Source organism: Urocampus carinirostris, chromosome 9, assembly GCF_059441175.1.
Source record: "Urocampus carinirostris isolate Australia breed hairy pipefish chromosome 9, RoL_Ucar_1.0, whole genome shotgun sequence".
NCBI classification, from domain to species: domain Eukaryota; kingdom Metazoa; phylum Chordata; class Actinopteri; order Syngnathiformes; family Syngnathidae; genus Urocampus; species Urocampus carinirostris.
Genome location: NC_142357.1, coordinates 1,779,765 through 1,795,913, shown reverse-complemented (window position 1 = coordinate 1,795,913; position 16,149 = coordinate 1,779,765). Strand labels below are relative to the sequence as shown.

Below are 16,149 nucleotides of genomic sequence, written 5' to 3'. Positions count from 1 at the left end.
AAAGGTAATGTAAATTTTTTTTAATCCGTTCCAACACCCTGAATGTTTATCTTGAATATTTAACGTAAAGCTAACCCAGGCTAATCGTACGTTCGCGTTAGCGTAATCTTCCGTACGAAAGATTACGCTAATATGAACGTGTAAAAATAAAAAAATCAGGTCGTTTACACGTCATTTAGCACCCGGGTCCCCACAACAAGTGGTGAGTGGTTAAAGGATAAAGAAAAGAATTATGAATAGGATTTCTTACCGGTCGGCAGAAGCCATGCTGTATTGCTGAAAGAAGGGAAACTCGCACACCTCCTTCATATTTTGCTATTATTTCTTTCTTAAATGCAATAGTTGTACGCACTACTCCTCTTTTTTCACCTGTAGCAACTTTGCTGCTTGCACCAACCTTCTTCCGAGGCATAATTAGGGGTTAAAACACTCCCTTCACCGCTTTTGAAAAACGAAAACAGAAAAGGAGTGCGCGATGCCGTGACAACAGTTCTTCACGAGGGGTGGGGGCAATCTACACTCATACGCCGCTCAGCGTCGCCCCTAGCGTACCGGCGTTCGAACTCCAATTTTTTGAACGAAAAGCGAAGCAAGAATTTCTCAAAATTTTTGGTCGAGAACCGATTTGTTCGAACTTAGAGGCGTTCGAAAACCGAGGTTCCACTGTATAAGGAAATAATATGTCTCAACAGGGGGGATAAAGGATATCTAATTAGTATAACCCATTTAAAAAAAATGTAGGTCTCTGTCTATCTTTTGTCTCTCTTTCTCTCTCCATCTCTCTCATCCACACAGGAGACGGTGACCCCTGGTGATCTGATACTGGTAAAACGAAAAACCTAGTCAAGTCCACGCTGGGACGGCCCTTACAAGGTTCTGCTCATTGCCCCCCACGGCTGTCAAAATACCTGGATTCACCAAGGCCACTGCAAAAGGATGAGACTGAGACGATGGTCAATGCCCTTGCCACCATGAAGAACCTCAGGAACACCATGGCCCAAGAAAAAATCATACAACAGGGATGGATCGATTGGCTGTACTCTGGCAGCTGGTCTCAGGATGGTGTCAAGAATGTTTGTTGCCCATATGTAACATTACAAACTAATTCCCGACCCACAAGACTCTGATGACGATATCGATCTAGACAGTGTTGTCTAATTGGACTTGTCCCTACATACCAAAGGGAAACCCTCTCGCTCCACACACCACTGACATACAAAGATCCGAGCGGGTAAGGCCAGTCGGGCCCCTGCTTACATCGCCGCCCAGGTGGGTTAGGCCCTGTGGAGACCACTGTGCAGGCGGGGTTATTTTCTTTTTGTTTGTTTTAATTCTTACGGTCTCTACCAATGACCCTTATAGTTAACCATTGCTTACTACTTTGTGTTTGAAGAGATTTGTTTTTATTTCTGAGAAGAATGAACAACACTGAAAAATAAGCGGGTTTTTTGTTTGGTTTTTTTGTTTTTGTTTTATCCCCTGTTTTTCCAGAAAAAGACATTCCTGACCTCTGGCGGGGTGGGAGGAGGGGATTTTTTTTCCTTTTTGAAGGTTTTCGCCTCTCCATGAAAATACCAATCTGATGTGTTTTTTTTAATGTTTTAATTTGAAACCGCTGGTATTGTTTTTATTGATATTCTTTGAAATTCACAACAGGGGGGAAATGTAAAGTAAGCTACTTTTAGTTATTGTGTATTTCTCAGACTCCTATGTTACGAATTAACTTGCTATGAAATTAACTTGTTTAACCTGTTTTTCTATTTTTAATACACAAGTAATCATTCACACACACACATAGTCACATTCAAGATCCACGTTTTTCAGCGTGACTCCATTGTATGGACTGCGCATGCGTGACTTTTCAATAAACACGCGCTACTGAACCGAAAGTGGTCAGAAAGATCCGGAAAGCGAAAAGGGCCACGTTGCATCTCGTCGCTGACAAATCTTTTTCCTACTGCAGTAGCAAAAACTGTAATTCTTGCCTTTGCCTGAATTATTTGGTCAGCCATGGGTTTATATCATTATAGACTCAACAGTTGCTTCTTTGATTCATTTTCTACTTGTTTTTGTGTAACGGTTAAGAGAAACGACCAGGTCTTGGTTTTTTGCATTCGTTTTTTGCTCTCCACATTTTGAAATTAACTGAGACATAACGACACACAGTTATTTGTTATTGTTAGTCATTTAGGTCAACATTGGATTATTCAAAAGTCATCAGGGAACTTCTTGAGGCAGTTGGCTGAGCTGAGAGAACCGCGGGCTAATATTTTTGCAACATCTACTTTTGCCAGGCACTGCTAGACAATAAGAAAAACCTTACATAGTTCATCAAAATACAGATGTTTATAGACTGTTGAACGGATCCATGCAACTGAAAGATTCCTTTGACAGGATTTCCTTACATACCTTTTTAGGTCTTCAGGCTTTCCCCAACCCCCAATGAAGAGTTTGCTGAGGAGTAGCCTTCTATAAAACACATCCAGTCGACTCACACCCATGGACCAGAACCAGGCATCTAAACAAAAGAGTACTATATTTATTCAAATAACTCAATGTTTGGGTGTGTGTCATATACAAGATTTTATTAACGTAATTGTGCAATGATTGATCAGTCAAAAAATATCACGGACCGAAATCGCAAATTATTGGATCAAATGGAAATCGAACCCGGATTGCGGAGGTGAGAGAGACCAAAACCAATGGACTAACAGTAGAGGTAGGATCGGGCTTATAAAATTCAGGCCGATCTGACCCGAGTTGCGGGTATATAAACCCAAATCCTCCCAAACCAGACGGATTAACTTAATTTGATAAACGAGCCAGAAATAGACTCGAATCTTTAATTTTCCTCCAGAGTAAACAGGAGGCTTTACTCCTGCCGTCCATACTTCAGCACCGAACAGAGCGTTTCCGCTGAATTACAAAGCTTGGGGTTTACTTGGGGCCCATTCCCTCAAATAAAATGTGCACTGCAAGTGCAGCGCCTTAATGAACGGTTTGGCACCGAAGTGCTCATCTCGGCGACGTGCAGCGAAGAATAGAACAGAATAGAATATACCTTTATTGCAATTGTTACAAAATGGGTTGAACATATTGTGACAACGAAATTGGACGTGGCACTCCAGTTTCACATTTTACAGTGAGGATAAAAGAAAACAAAGAAGATAAAGGTTATAATTTGCACAATATTTACACAAGAAAGTTTGGGCATGTAGGGCATGTATGTAAATACAGTTTTGGGATCGTATTAGTGCAATATGCGGTAGTGCAAAATGGGCAACATTGTGCAAAGTGAGCATAGGCATGAATACAATTTTACATCTGTATGAGGTAGTGTGTTTGCAAGAGTTTCAGTTTTTTGATGATGGCTCTGGGGAAGAAACCATCTCTGAGTCTGTTTGTTTTTGTTTTGTGTGACCTGCAGCGTCTGCCGAAAGGCAGCAGGTCAAAGAGGTGGTGGCCGGGGTGGGAAAAGTCCTTGATGATGTTTTCTGCTTTGCTGAAGTAGCGAGAGCAGGCAATGTCCTCCAGACTGGGTAGAGAGCAACCAACAATTCCCTGGGCTGTGTTGATGACCCTCTGAAGTGTTTTCCAGTCTGCTGTCGTGTATCCAGCATACCACACCGTAATGCAGTATGTCAGAATGCTCTCCACTGTGGCTCTGTAAAAGGACACCAGCAGCTGCTGTTTCAGATGATTTTTCCTGAGCACTCTCAGGAAATGGAGTCGCTGCTGGGCCTTCTATACCACTGCTTTGGTGTTTGCAGACCAGGGGAGGTCATAGTGAATAATAGTGAAATTGAACAAAATGGCGCAGAAAAGAAAAAAATCCTGCAGATTACAAGCTGCAAATAGTGAAAAATTTGGCCAAAAAACAGAAAGAAAATTTGTTAAGATTGTAAGCAGAAATTGAGTCTGATATAAGGAGGTGGTAGGAGGAAGCCGCGCGTCTTTAACCCCACACAGAGGAAGAAAATTTGATATTGTGGTAAGAATTTTCTTTATATGAATAATTGTGTGAGTAAAAGTAAGTGCATGCTGTGTAGATCCTCCACGAAGGGGAAAAAAAACACGAGAGTGATATGAATTACATGCAAAAGTATTGTTTCCAATACCATAAAAATTCAGGGTCTCTCAACTTGCATCAGTAAAAAGAAATATTTATAAGTACATAAATGCATGTAGCAGCTCGGTGGCCTTGGGGGTATGGCACCCGCCCCGAGACTGGGAGGTTGTGGTTCAAGCCTCAGCCGAGTCATACCTCGGCCGAGTCATATCTAAGACTTAAAACATTGGTACCCGTTGCCTCCCTGCTTGGCGTTCAGCATAAGGGGTTGGAATTGGGGGGTTTGGTCACCTAATGACTCCCAACACCTCAGTTGGGTTGAGCGAGGGGGCTGGGAATCCCCTCCTCTAAATCAATCTCCCAAAAAGAGTAAAAAATGACTCTAGCCACCTCTCACTAGGGGAATATGGCTGTGGTATATATATATATATATGTATATATATATATATAAATGCAAAGTTAAACAAAATAACTTAACCACGGTGTTTGGTCCACTCACTTGTTTTTTATTGGTTCATGTGTTTTTGTCTCCGCTGCTGCGTTAAAATATGGACTAAGCAGAGGGTTTTCTCGTTCTATGAATAACAACCCCATGGTGTGTTTTTTTTGCAACGTATGAGTCAGTCGGTCTCTCATGTCGTGCTAAAGCGCGCACTTCAGTTTCCGTCTTGCTAGCCTGCACTGTGACTGGTTAAAATATGATATTCATATTCATAGGTACCGAACATTTTTTAACTCTCTGCGACCAGAAAAAGGTTTGTCACGGAAAAAAACTGCCAAGGCTTTGGGTGAGACTTTTTAGAGAACCATCTCTTTTGGCTCAGCTTACTAAAAGTAGTCGGCTCTTTTGGCTCCCAAAGGACCCTTCAGATGTATTTGTTTTTTTAACAATATATTACCAACAAGAATGAAACATTATGCACCAAATGATTTATTAATTAATTTTGCTACTTACTTATATAAGCCCTGTTTTCTTTAATCTACAGAAAACATTTACCTAATATAAACCATAAAGGTGTTTATACGAAGCAATTTTAAAATCAAGCAACACAGAATCCCCGAAAAACAAACAACACATCAAAATCTAAATTAAAAATATATACTTTATTAGTGCAACAACAAATGCAACAAATTGAAATTTAGGATCCCTTAAAAAACAAAACATAAATAAATTAAAATATTTTCAGATCTACAAAAAAAAAAATGTAAGATACAAAACAATTTTAGCTTTGCACAGACTAAACAGAATTTAAGTTAAAAATCAAAACAAATCCCTGAAAAAAGGAAAAACTAAATATAACTTTAAAATATTAACTACAGTGTCTACTGAAACTTGGCTTTTAAAAAGTACCTAACCTTTGAGGATTTATACAGCTTCTGCCTCTGAAAGACAACGTGCCATGCTTTGGAGCTATCAATGTTATTAAAATGCATCTAAATTTGGTTCCTTCTCCAACATTGACCCAACCAAGTTCAATTCCCGGCTCCTCCCAAGTTAAACGTCGGAGTGTCCTTATGCAAGACACCCTCGATAAGCAGGTAGGCGCCTTGCATGGCTTACTCCACTATCGGTGCGTGAGTGTGTGTGTGAATGGGTAAGTGTGAAATACATTGTAAAAGTGCTTTGGGAGGTCTTCAGTGACTGGTTATACCGCTATAGAAATGCAGTCCATTTACCATTTGCAGATCCACTAATATATCTGTGATTTATGTGTGTGATTTTAAATCTTGCATTTATCAATACACTATTTTTAGATCTTGAGTAAATCGCGAATATATTTGGGAATCTGAACAATACGTGAGTAAATATTTTTGAGACAAATGTCCACTTATATAGGTGTTGAGTAAAATGAGAGTAATATGTAGTTTACATTTTCACTTACAGGAAATCATTCCTATTTTTTAGTGGGTTCAAATCCAACTACCAGCCTTCCTGTGCGGAGTTTGCATGTTCTCCACGTGCTTGCATGGGTTTCCTCCAGGTACCCCGGTTTCCTCCCGCATTAAAAAAAAACACCCTTGCATTTCAGGTTAATTGGCCGGACCAAAGTGTCCCTAGGTGTGAATGAGCGAGTAAGCGAGTGTGCCCTGTGACTTGCTGACAACCAGTTCAGGGTGTCACCTGCCCACTGCCTAAAGATAGCGGGGATACAGCACCCCCCGCGACCCTACTGTGGATAAGCAGTGCAGATAATGGATGGATCGTGGTAGTTGGTGTTTTACAATCTTGTTTTCTTAACAGGGACCCTAACAGTACAAAAGTAACGATCTAAATTAGAGCATTTTTTTTTACTTTATTTGGTTGAAATAGACATTCCTTACAAGGTCGAGAAGCTTTCATGCAATAACCAAACGCTGTTTTCAATTCAAGGAGAGGTAACCAAAAAAAGACCAGGTTAGTTGAGTGCCGTGACCTTTTATCTACTACCGTAAGGATGCAAAAACAACAATTGAAATTGCACATTAGCTGAAAATTCAATAGGAATAAACATTAAACGAATGAAATATATGATTAAGATGAGAAAGGAAAAAAAAAAACAATTCTGGTCCTTCAAGGAAACGTCATAGCTATTGTTTAGGTCACTCAAAATTTGGATCATGGGTGCCATGTGCATACAATTAAGATGGCAACGCTGCTAAAACTGTCCAAAATGTGAATACAAGACTGTCCGTTGATACATTAGTTTTGCATCGAGTGAAAGTGTCCGTTTTCCTGAATATCGTTTGAGCTACAAGCTAGCTAAGCATTTCTCATTCATTCTGTGAGATATTTTATTCGCTTACACGATGTCAAGATACCATATAAAATAAATAACATTTGAATTGAAGTAATAATTGACACTACCTCACTCTTCTTATCCAACTTTTGGTGTTTTAGCTATGGCAGTCAATATCAACCCAGATTGGATGTCATTCGAGGCCAAAGGCTATAAGAATAACGGATGTACTCCCTTACTCTGTGACGTACGTTGTTTTTGTCGCCATTTTGAATGTGACACCATGCATCCGCGAAAATCCTACACAAGTGAGCTTTTGTGCCGTATGCAGTGTTGGGCGCGATACTGGAAAATTGATTAGTTACTAGTTATTTCATTAAAAAGTAATTCAGTTACACCCTTAAAAATAGCTATCAATACTTGAATAATTTTTGGGTGTCCATGAAGCCTATGAACTGGAATGTATTTATTACAATTATTACAATAACTATTATGCAAGAGTATTTGGCAGAGGTGTAGACATGATGGACAACAGTGGCACAGTGTGGCAGTTAAGTCAGTTGTTGTTTGCAGATGACACAGTGCTTGTGGCTGATTCTGAGGAAACATTGAGAAGGTTGGTAACGGAGTTTGGAAGAGTATGTGATAGGCATAAGTTATGTGTCAATGTTGGGAAGAGTAAGGTGATGAAGTGTTCACGTGATGGAGTGGGCATGACGTTAGAAATCAGGTTGCATGGACAGGTGCTTGAAGAAGTTGAAAGCTTTAGGCACTTGGGTTGTGATGTGGCTGCAATTTCTTTCTTTGAATCAAGGAGGCAAGGTTTTGGGTGCTCTGAGGAGAGTGATGAACAACAAGAGTATGAGTATGGATGTTAAGAGGGGACTGTATGAGAGTGTGATTGTGCCAACTGTGTTGTATGGTGCAGACTTGGAGCCTGAACGCAGATTTAAGAAGGAAGTTGAATGTTTTTGAGATTAAGTGTTTGAGGACTATGTTAGGAGTGACAATATTGGATAGACTGAGAAATGAAATTGTGACAGAACTGGAGTAGGAGTGGAACTGAGCAAGCGTGTTGATAAGAGAGTACTCGGTTGGTTTGGACACATGGAGAGGATGGACGAGGAGCGAATGTTGAAGAGGACCTACAGAGCAGAAGTCAATGGAAGGAGACCAAGAGGAAGGCCGCGATTGACGCGGATGGATGGTGTTATGAGTGCACTGCAGGAAAGAGGTCTAAATATAATGGAAGCTAGAGCTCTTGTTGGTGATAGAAAGGAGTGGAGAGGTGTTGTGAAAGCATAGTGGGATTGTGGACGCGTTCTTAAGGATGGGCTGGGCACCCGTATGATGCGGCAGGGGTAAATCAGTGAAAGCTGTTGAACAAAAGAGTGTGTTATGTCACCCTCACTCGAGTGACATGGCCGCTTTCTGGTGTCCCATTTCATCTGGAGGGACGAAAGCATGACCAACTTGTGTGCCGAGGTGCCTAACTTGTTTGGGTGTTTGGGCAATTAGGTTGGCCATGGTCCAAAAATTGTGTTTTTTTTTTGCTATTTATTTCCCTTTTATGTTCTTTGTTATTGTATGCGTTTGTCTTGCTGTCGGTCACCCCTCTTGAGGAATATGACCAAGGTAGATAGATAGAATTATGTTATTACTATGTTGTTGTTATGGTATGGGTTGGATCCCTTAACCTCTAGGGTCATCAAGGCACTATTTCCTGTGGTGTCTCTTGGGCAAGTAACAAGGTGGCGCTCATTCCTCTCCAGACCAACATGTTTCCACCCGGTCATGAACCAAGGACCTTTCTGTCGTTAATCATGACGGAAGAAGAAATGCGATAGCGAAGCAAAACCGCTAGACAGTAGTGGCAGCATAATTTTTAAGTAGATTTGTTGAGAAACATAGCAAAAAAAAAATCAAGCATTTTCAAGTATCTTACCAGAAATTCTAGCAATTTTCCATTCTTTAAAACGCTGCATTGAAAATCAAGCATTATCACGAATTTTAAGTAGAAATATGAACCCTGAATCTTAAAGTTGGTCAAATGTAATTTAACTACTGACTATTTCTGTGTTGTATAAAGGGTTTGGTGTTTGTCTGCAAAATTATTGTACACATTTTACAGAGCTTTAATACTTTCAGTCAAGACGAAAAGACAAATTTAAGACATTTCCATAACTTAGCTCAAGTCCTATCAAGAAGGACGAAAAAAATCTGGCATAAAACAACAGATGCACAACTGAAGAACCAAGGTGTACACAAGGTTTTGGTAAATTGAGTGTATGAACATTTTTTTTTTTTTAAGTTTCTCAAACAGAAAAGGCATGTTTATGGTGAAGGAGGACATAGCCTAGCCCATGTTGTGGCGGTTTCCATAACCTCTGCGATGATCGTCTTTCCAGTCATCCCATTTCCTGGCTTTCATCAAAGACTCGTCGTCATTTTTGGACAGTTTCTCCTCATCTTCTTCTTCTTCTTCATCAGTGTCGTCCTCCGCTGCAACCCTTCTGGGAACTCCCTGATCAGGCAGGATTCCATGTTTCTTATGCTGATCATACCAGTCATCCACTGTCATTGTGGGAAGGCTGGGATAGCCAGATCCGAACACCTGAGCCTGAGTAACAAACAGTTAGTTGTTCAATCAGCTTTTCACTATAGACCCCTTTCAAGCCACCAGATCACCACAGGTTGCGTGCACATTGTTAACCGGACAATAGTAGAACTAGTTTAAATATCAAACATACAAAGTATACGAGTGCACAAATTGCAATTTTCAGCAACACATTTTTTTTTGCAATTCCCAGAGGAAACAGGCCTTTTAAAAGCACCTGTGGCTGCCAGTCATTAAAAGAATTGACTGGACCAAGGACATCATCCATCATCAAGTTATCATGGCTACCTGATTTCGATTTACTTTAATGCAAAATTATTGAGCAAATGTAAATAGGATAAGTGTCTGGAAATTGTAAGTGTTTGCTTCCAATGCCTATTATAGACTGTATATTTGCTACGACTGGTGCTAGCTAGTAGATATTTTACAAAAATAAAGAGGACAACAATAATCAAAACATTATTAACATTATCAATGTATAGTTTATACAAAATATATTGAATAACAATGCAATTTTCGACCGCAATTAATTATTACTAATCATTATTATTAGTATTGATACTACCAACACTAACAATGTATTAGGTCGGTGCAAGCCAAGAGAATTCAATTTTTCCGAAGTTTAACTCACAATGGGGTATATATAATAGGTCAAGAAGCCAATGGCAGGAATGGCCGACCCATTAACGGAACTCATGCAACCATCCTTCTTTTTCTGCATGTATGTGCTACTAACACCACAGATTACCTTGTTTAATGTTTTAATACTGTGTGCCTTAATGTTTTGAAAATCAGCTTTTGTTGCTGTTTAAATATATAATTCAAAGGAAAAACCTCTTCAATGCTCTGACGAAAAGTGTTAAAGAGATTCAATGTAATACAGTATTACCTTGGTTATCGCAGTTAATAGGGGCTGGGGTCAGGTTCCCCCACGAAATGTGAAAACCCGCACAGCAAAAACCTTTATTTATGTTATTATTTATTTAGTACTCTAGGGAAAAAAACACATTTGCAGGCTCGGGTATTTGTTTAACAAATAAAGTACTGTACTTTATAAACTTGAGTTTATTTGTTTAATTTCTTTTACAAATAACTTCTGTACTGTCAAATTGCAATCTTAAAAATAATCTTCCCGTTTTATTCTTCGACTGTATGGATTAGGGACACGATCCACATTAATTTACATCAGGGGTCTCCAACCTTTTTCAAGATAAGAGCTACTTTTGGGTACTAATTAGCATAAAGGGCATCCAGTTTGATATGCATTTGTAAAATAGCAACTTAGCTAGATGGCTTGCTAAATAGCTAAGAGGGTATCTTGATAGTTAGCTTAAAAGGTCAACGGGTAAATAAAACTATAAGGGAGCTAAATAGCTACCTCAAAGAGTAAAAAGCCAACTAAATAACCAGATAGAAAGCTATAAACCTAAAAAGGTAGCTAGAAAGGAGGCCAAAATTTAGCTTGATAACCAGCCCAAAAAAGAAAACGTTAGCTAGATGGCACGCAAAAATGTTTAAAATTTAGCTAGCTAGATAGCTTTCTAAAAAAATAAAAAAAGTGGTAAGATAGCTAGGTAAAAAGATAACAAGGTAACTAAATATCTAGCTAAATAAAACTGCACATTTTTTGCTCATTCGCATTATAAAATCCATAACTTGGAATTTATTTTGTTGTATTTCCTGTAAAGTAAATCAATAAAAATATAATTTTATATGCATTGGTTTAATACATGAATAGATTCTCCTTCTATTCTCTTAATTATTTATTTAAAATAATTATCAAAACCTGAATAGATTTTTTTCGCATTAAACCCTTTAATTGGAATTTATTAATTTAAATATCTTACAGAAGTTATCATGTTATTACTATGTTCTTAATATTTTATAACTTGGTTAATTTATCAAAAATGGTTGAATAGCCTCATTCAACCAATAAAAAAATATTTTACTAGAAAATCAAAATGACACAGCATTGATGAGCTATTTTCAGAACAGGTCCGCAGGCACCTCAGCTGTCCTTGAGGCCACCGCGTTGGAGACCACTGCTTTACATGATACTTTGCCGACATCATGTAGACATTATGGAAAACTGCATTTACCTTCCAGTTCTGTCCTACAGGACCATAAATTTTCGTATATTATCAAACTTCTTTTTAAAAGCGCCAGGAAGCCACGAGGGAGCGGCAAAGACCCGCTTGTGGCTTTGTTGTGGGGGTCTCTAACGTGGTCCCCCCCCCCAAGAACAGTTGGGGTGCCAGCAGAACCTTTCTGAAAATAGCTCACCAGTGCTAGGTCATTAAAATTTTCCATTAAAATGTTTTTTTTATTGGTTGACTGAGTCTATTTAACCCTTGTTTTAATAATTAACCTGGTACCAACATAGTAATAACATGATAAATTTATATTTTACATATTCAAATAAATAAATTCCATCTCATGGACGAAGAAAAATGCATTTAAGTATTGATGATTATTGTAGGCAAACCATTGAGAGAGTAGAATGGGAATTTATTCGTGTACAGACGCCTCCCGACTTACGTACATTCGACTTACGGATTCCTGCAGATACGATCATTTTTTTGGGATGTCGAAAAATATCAGGACATTGCTGTAAGTTAGATTTTGTATTGTGTGCACCTTTTTCTGAGTAGAGGACAGTACTGTAGCGCTTCTTTCCGCCGTGTGGCGCTGTGAGAGGTCACCCAGCATCCACCTGAAGAAATCTGGTTTCTACTTCTTGGTTTGTGTGTAATGTAAACACACTGTACACTATTCTAGCGCGCCAAAAACTTTGACGTTTTTATTGTTTAATATATTGTGCATCCATTCAATATGGGTGGTGTAAAGTGTAAGGAAGAGGCGAGCTTTTTCTTTTGAAACGAAAGTGGAAAAAGAAAGCTTGATGCGTTTGAGAAAACGGTCGGACCTCATTCTTTCGGCCACTTTTTACCACGGAGGAGGACCTCTTGAAGCGCAAGTAAAAAAGTAAGTAAAACCTCACTTGATTTATCTTTGTGGAGCATATTATTTTATGAAATGTTTATTTTTTCAGTTCAAAACAATACAGATTACTTATACCTGTCTTAAACATACTTACATAAACATACAAAATATAGCACTGAAGCAACTTACAAACAAATTCAACTTACGAATGATTGTCCGGAACTTGTTCGTAGGTCTGGTAGCGTCTGTATTAAACATTTATTTATTCATCTTTTTACTGATTCGTTTGAAAGGCAATACAACAGACTAAATTTTAATTTATTGGTAATATTAGTTGACGTGCAAAAAATGTGCATTTCTATCTAGCTAGCTCTTTAGCTTTGTAGCTAGCTTTCTTTCTACCTTTTTAGCTGTTTAGCAAGCTAACTAGCTAGTTTTTTTTACCTTTTTTGCATGCACGATGAAAATCTGCAGTTGCAAAACCTTGATGAGTTAACCGCGATGAAGCAAATAATTACTGTATTATTCTAAAGAACCCAAAAATATCGCCCAACTAACCTGCATAGCATCCTTGGTAAGGATGAAGGGTTTCATTGGGGGCCTGCTCGGTCTGGGGGGCTGTGGAGCACCAAGCTGCATCTGATCCATACTCTCCAGGATTTCCATTTCCTGGTCTATGCTTTGTACTTCCTCCAGGCACAGAATCACCCATTTCCGGACATTCAACAAGTAAAAATCTCTGGTGGTTTCATCATCAGCTTTTTTACTATCCACAGAACTTCTCACGTCTGACAGTCTTGCCTCCAACTCCTTCTTCTGAGTGTATCGCTCAATTTTGGCTTGTCTTTGAGCAGCCATAGCAACCAAACTTGATGTACTAGGCATGGACTGGAAAGAAAAGAAATTGCATAGTTATTAACACTGCTAAACAATGAAATAGCTGTTGGTAATGACCAGTCATCCTTGAAAACAGACGCCTTAATAATCAAAGTAACCCATTTTATACTTCTCTTCATAGAAACACAAGTGGGGATACGACTGGCCCTTTTCCTGGATGTTGGCTAACATGTTAGTACGCTATGTGTGTATTTTTTTGCTTTAATGCATACAGTAATAAACATGAACATGATCCCTTTAAATATCCCAGTATTGTCAACAACATATATAAATCAGCATAAGATATACTGTAGACATGTTATTATCTACCATCAACATTCTTTTTCTTCCCCTTTCTGTGTTTGTAAACAAATATGAAGTAGCCTAGCATCTTGTGCATAGATGAGGCAGAACGCCGTAATACATATCAGTTTATGCTAACCAATTGACAGAAAAAGGCTGTGAAATGTAAAATACCTTATTATGCCATAAATATAAGGTTGCTGGGGTTGCTGGAGCCCATCCCAGCCATCTTCAGGCAGTGGGCAGGGGAGACCCTGAACCGGTTGCCAGCCATTCGCAGGGCACATGGAGACATACAGCCATTCACACACCAATTCATACCTAGGGACAATTTGGACCTGCCAATGTTATTATTATTGTTGTAATAATTGTTAAAAGGATATTATTAAAAAATATCTACTAGCTACCCCGCGACCCTAATGAGGATAAACGGCACAGAAAATGGATGGATCTACGAGCTAGCACTAGTAGTAGCAAACTTACAATTTAGAGTAGGCATTGGAAGCAAACACTTAGCAGTTCCCAGACACTTATTCTACATATACTTACTCAAGCATTTGACATTCAAATAAATCTAAACCAGATTGCCACAATAACTAATCAGATATGAAATGGACACCGAAATCGCAGATATGTATAATGATGTCCTCGGTCCAGTCGGTTCTTTTAATGGGATGCAGCCACGGGCTACTACAATGCTTCCGAAAAGGTCTGTTTCCTCTGAGAAATGCATAAAAGTAGTTATCCTTAAAATTATGATTTGTACACCCGTAAACTCAACAGCTGGGCATGCGGTTTTTGTAAATTCTGACTCTAGAAATGCAACTCAACATACAAATATTATCTTACTCAATTGAAACTCTTACTGCTAGTCCTGCTATTATGGGTCAACAATTTGTACTCACGCTGTTCTGAATGATATAAAGGCTGGAAAGGTGTCCGTCTATACAAGGCTAAAGTGTCGCACAAAAGCTCATCAACAGTGATTTTCAACCGCTGTGCCGCGGCACACTAGTGTGCGTCAGATGTGCCGTGAGAAATTACCCAATGTCACTTTTTAAAATGTTATAAAACATTTATGAATCATTTTCTGCAAATATTGTGTCATTGTCAATTGTATGTACTGTAAAAACTGGGCGTATTATAAATTATATTGTAATTAAACATACTGTTCAGTGTCATTTTATAACATTTTTGGTTAGTAGTGTGCCGCAAATATTTCCAATGTAAAAAACGCGCCCTTGGCTCAAAAAAGGTTGAAAAACACTGCTCCACGAAGCGACTCCCACAATCAATGTGTAGCGCCGATCAAAAGAACTGTTTTTGTGGTTGTTGACTTTGATCACCAAAATAAAGTCGATATCTTACTGCTTGCACATATTTTGTGCTAATTTAAGATGTTACCATCTACAATCCACAATCTTCTTTTCTGGAAATCGGCTTTTATAATCTGACATGTGTTCCGCATGACTGCCACAAGAATGCACATCCTGGCTACATCACATTTGTTAATTAACACAGAAACAATTTACTTTCAAAGAATTGTTATGTTTAGGCCTACCGTGGAGGTAGAAGTGGAATTTTCTGCGGGTTCTTCAACAAAAGTGCTTTCATTGGAAGACTCAGGAAGATGAAACTGTGATATGTTATAGTCTTGACATCGCTTGAGGAAATCCATAAAGTAACCCCGGGCTGTTTGAACAATCTCTAGTCGTTTGTCTCGACCAGTAAGCTTCATGGTCAGGGCTCCCAACAGAGCTGGGCTGAGCAGATACTTGAGATCCGTTGTGGAAAGCTCCTCCAATTCTTCATTCGAACTAAACAAGTCCAGCTGAGAAACCATTCGGGATGTTTCTTCTAACAGATTTATTGCACGTTTAACTCTGATTTGAACACTTTTTGAAGCAAGGGGCTCATTAGTGGTGTCTATTTCATCAAACATCTTCCACCCGCAGTCAAATAAATCCGATAATTTCGGAGGTTCGGTACTTGAATGTGAGTCCTTCATTTCAATGCTATTTGTTCCGAGTTCCGCCATGTTTGTTACTATTTCCGGGTTTTCTTTTTCGTTTGAATAAATGCAGGAGATTGGTTATTACTGCCTACTACCGGTCAAAATGTTGATTTGATTACTTGAGGAATAAGCAGTTTTATTTCCAAATTAAAGACAATATACAAAGCGTAGGGAGGTAAATTTGATGCAAAACACAACCTTCAAGGTATTTGTTTCTTCTGTATAACATAAGGTTATCAATCATTTCAAATGGTCATTACTGATAACAATTTTCAAATTAAAAATTGTCTTTGTTGTCAGTGATACCAACGTTGTGAAACAAAATTTGCAGGGAGATTTGACATTACTCTTCAGGATAAACATGTAATAAAGACTTCAAATAGAAAAAAATAGAAAAGAGTGTCAGGATAAAAAGGCATAACATATTTACAACATTGTGCGTTAAAACGGTTAGATAGATACTTTATTCACCCCTGTAGGGAAATTCACACTTCCAGCAGTATCCTTGTGTTGAAAATAAAATAATAAAGTAAAAGGAATTTAATACAAACATACCCAATGTAACGTGTTGATATAGAGTATTTAAATAGTGCTACATAAAATACACACT

At 38.6% G+C, this 16,149-nt stretch overlaps 2 protein-coding genes across 2 annotated transcripts in view; both read right to left on the bottom strand.

The window, feature by feature from the left end:
- abhd18 (abhydrolase domain containing 18) overlaps window positions 1-2,516 on the bottom strand; it is a 40,065-nt gene extending 37,549 nt beyond the window's left edge. The window contains exon 1 of the mRNA XM_088344138.1: window positions 2,410-2,516. Coding sequence (XP_088200264.1) covers window positions 2,410-2,501 — 92 coding nt within the window. The 5' untranslated portion in view covers window positions 2,502-2,516. The remainder of the gene's footprint in view (window positions 1-2,409) is intronic.
- A 6,141-nt stretch (window positions 2,517-8,657) lies between these two features.
- igbp1 (immunoglobulin (CD79A) binding protein 1) lies at window positions 8,658-15,579 on the bottom strand. Its single transcript, XM_088344137.1, has 3 exons — window positions 15,087-15,579; window positions 12,905-13,234; window positions 8,658-9,406 (listed from the first exon to the last, which is right to left on the bottom strand). The coding sequence occupies exons 1-3, from the start codon at window positions 15,561-15,563 to the stop codon at window positions 9,143-9,145; spliced, it is 1,071 nt and encodes a 356-aa protein (XP_088200263.1). The 5' UTR covers window positions 15,564-15,579; the 3' UTR covers window positions 8,658-9,142.
- Between the last annotated feature and the right edge of the window lie 570 nt (window positions 15,580-16,149).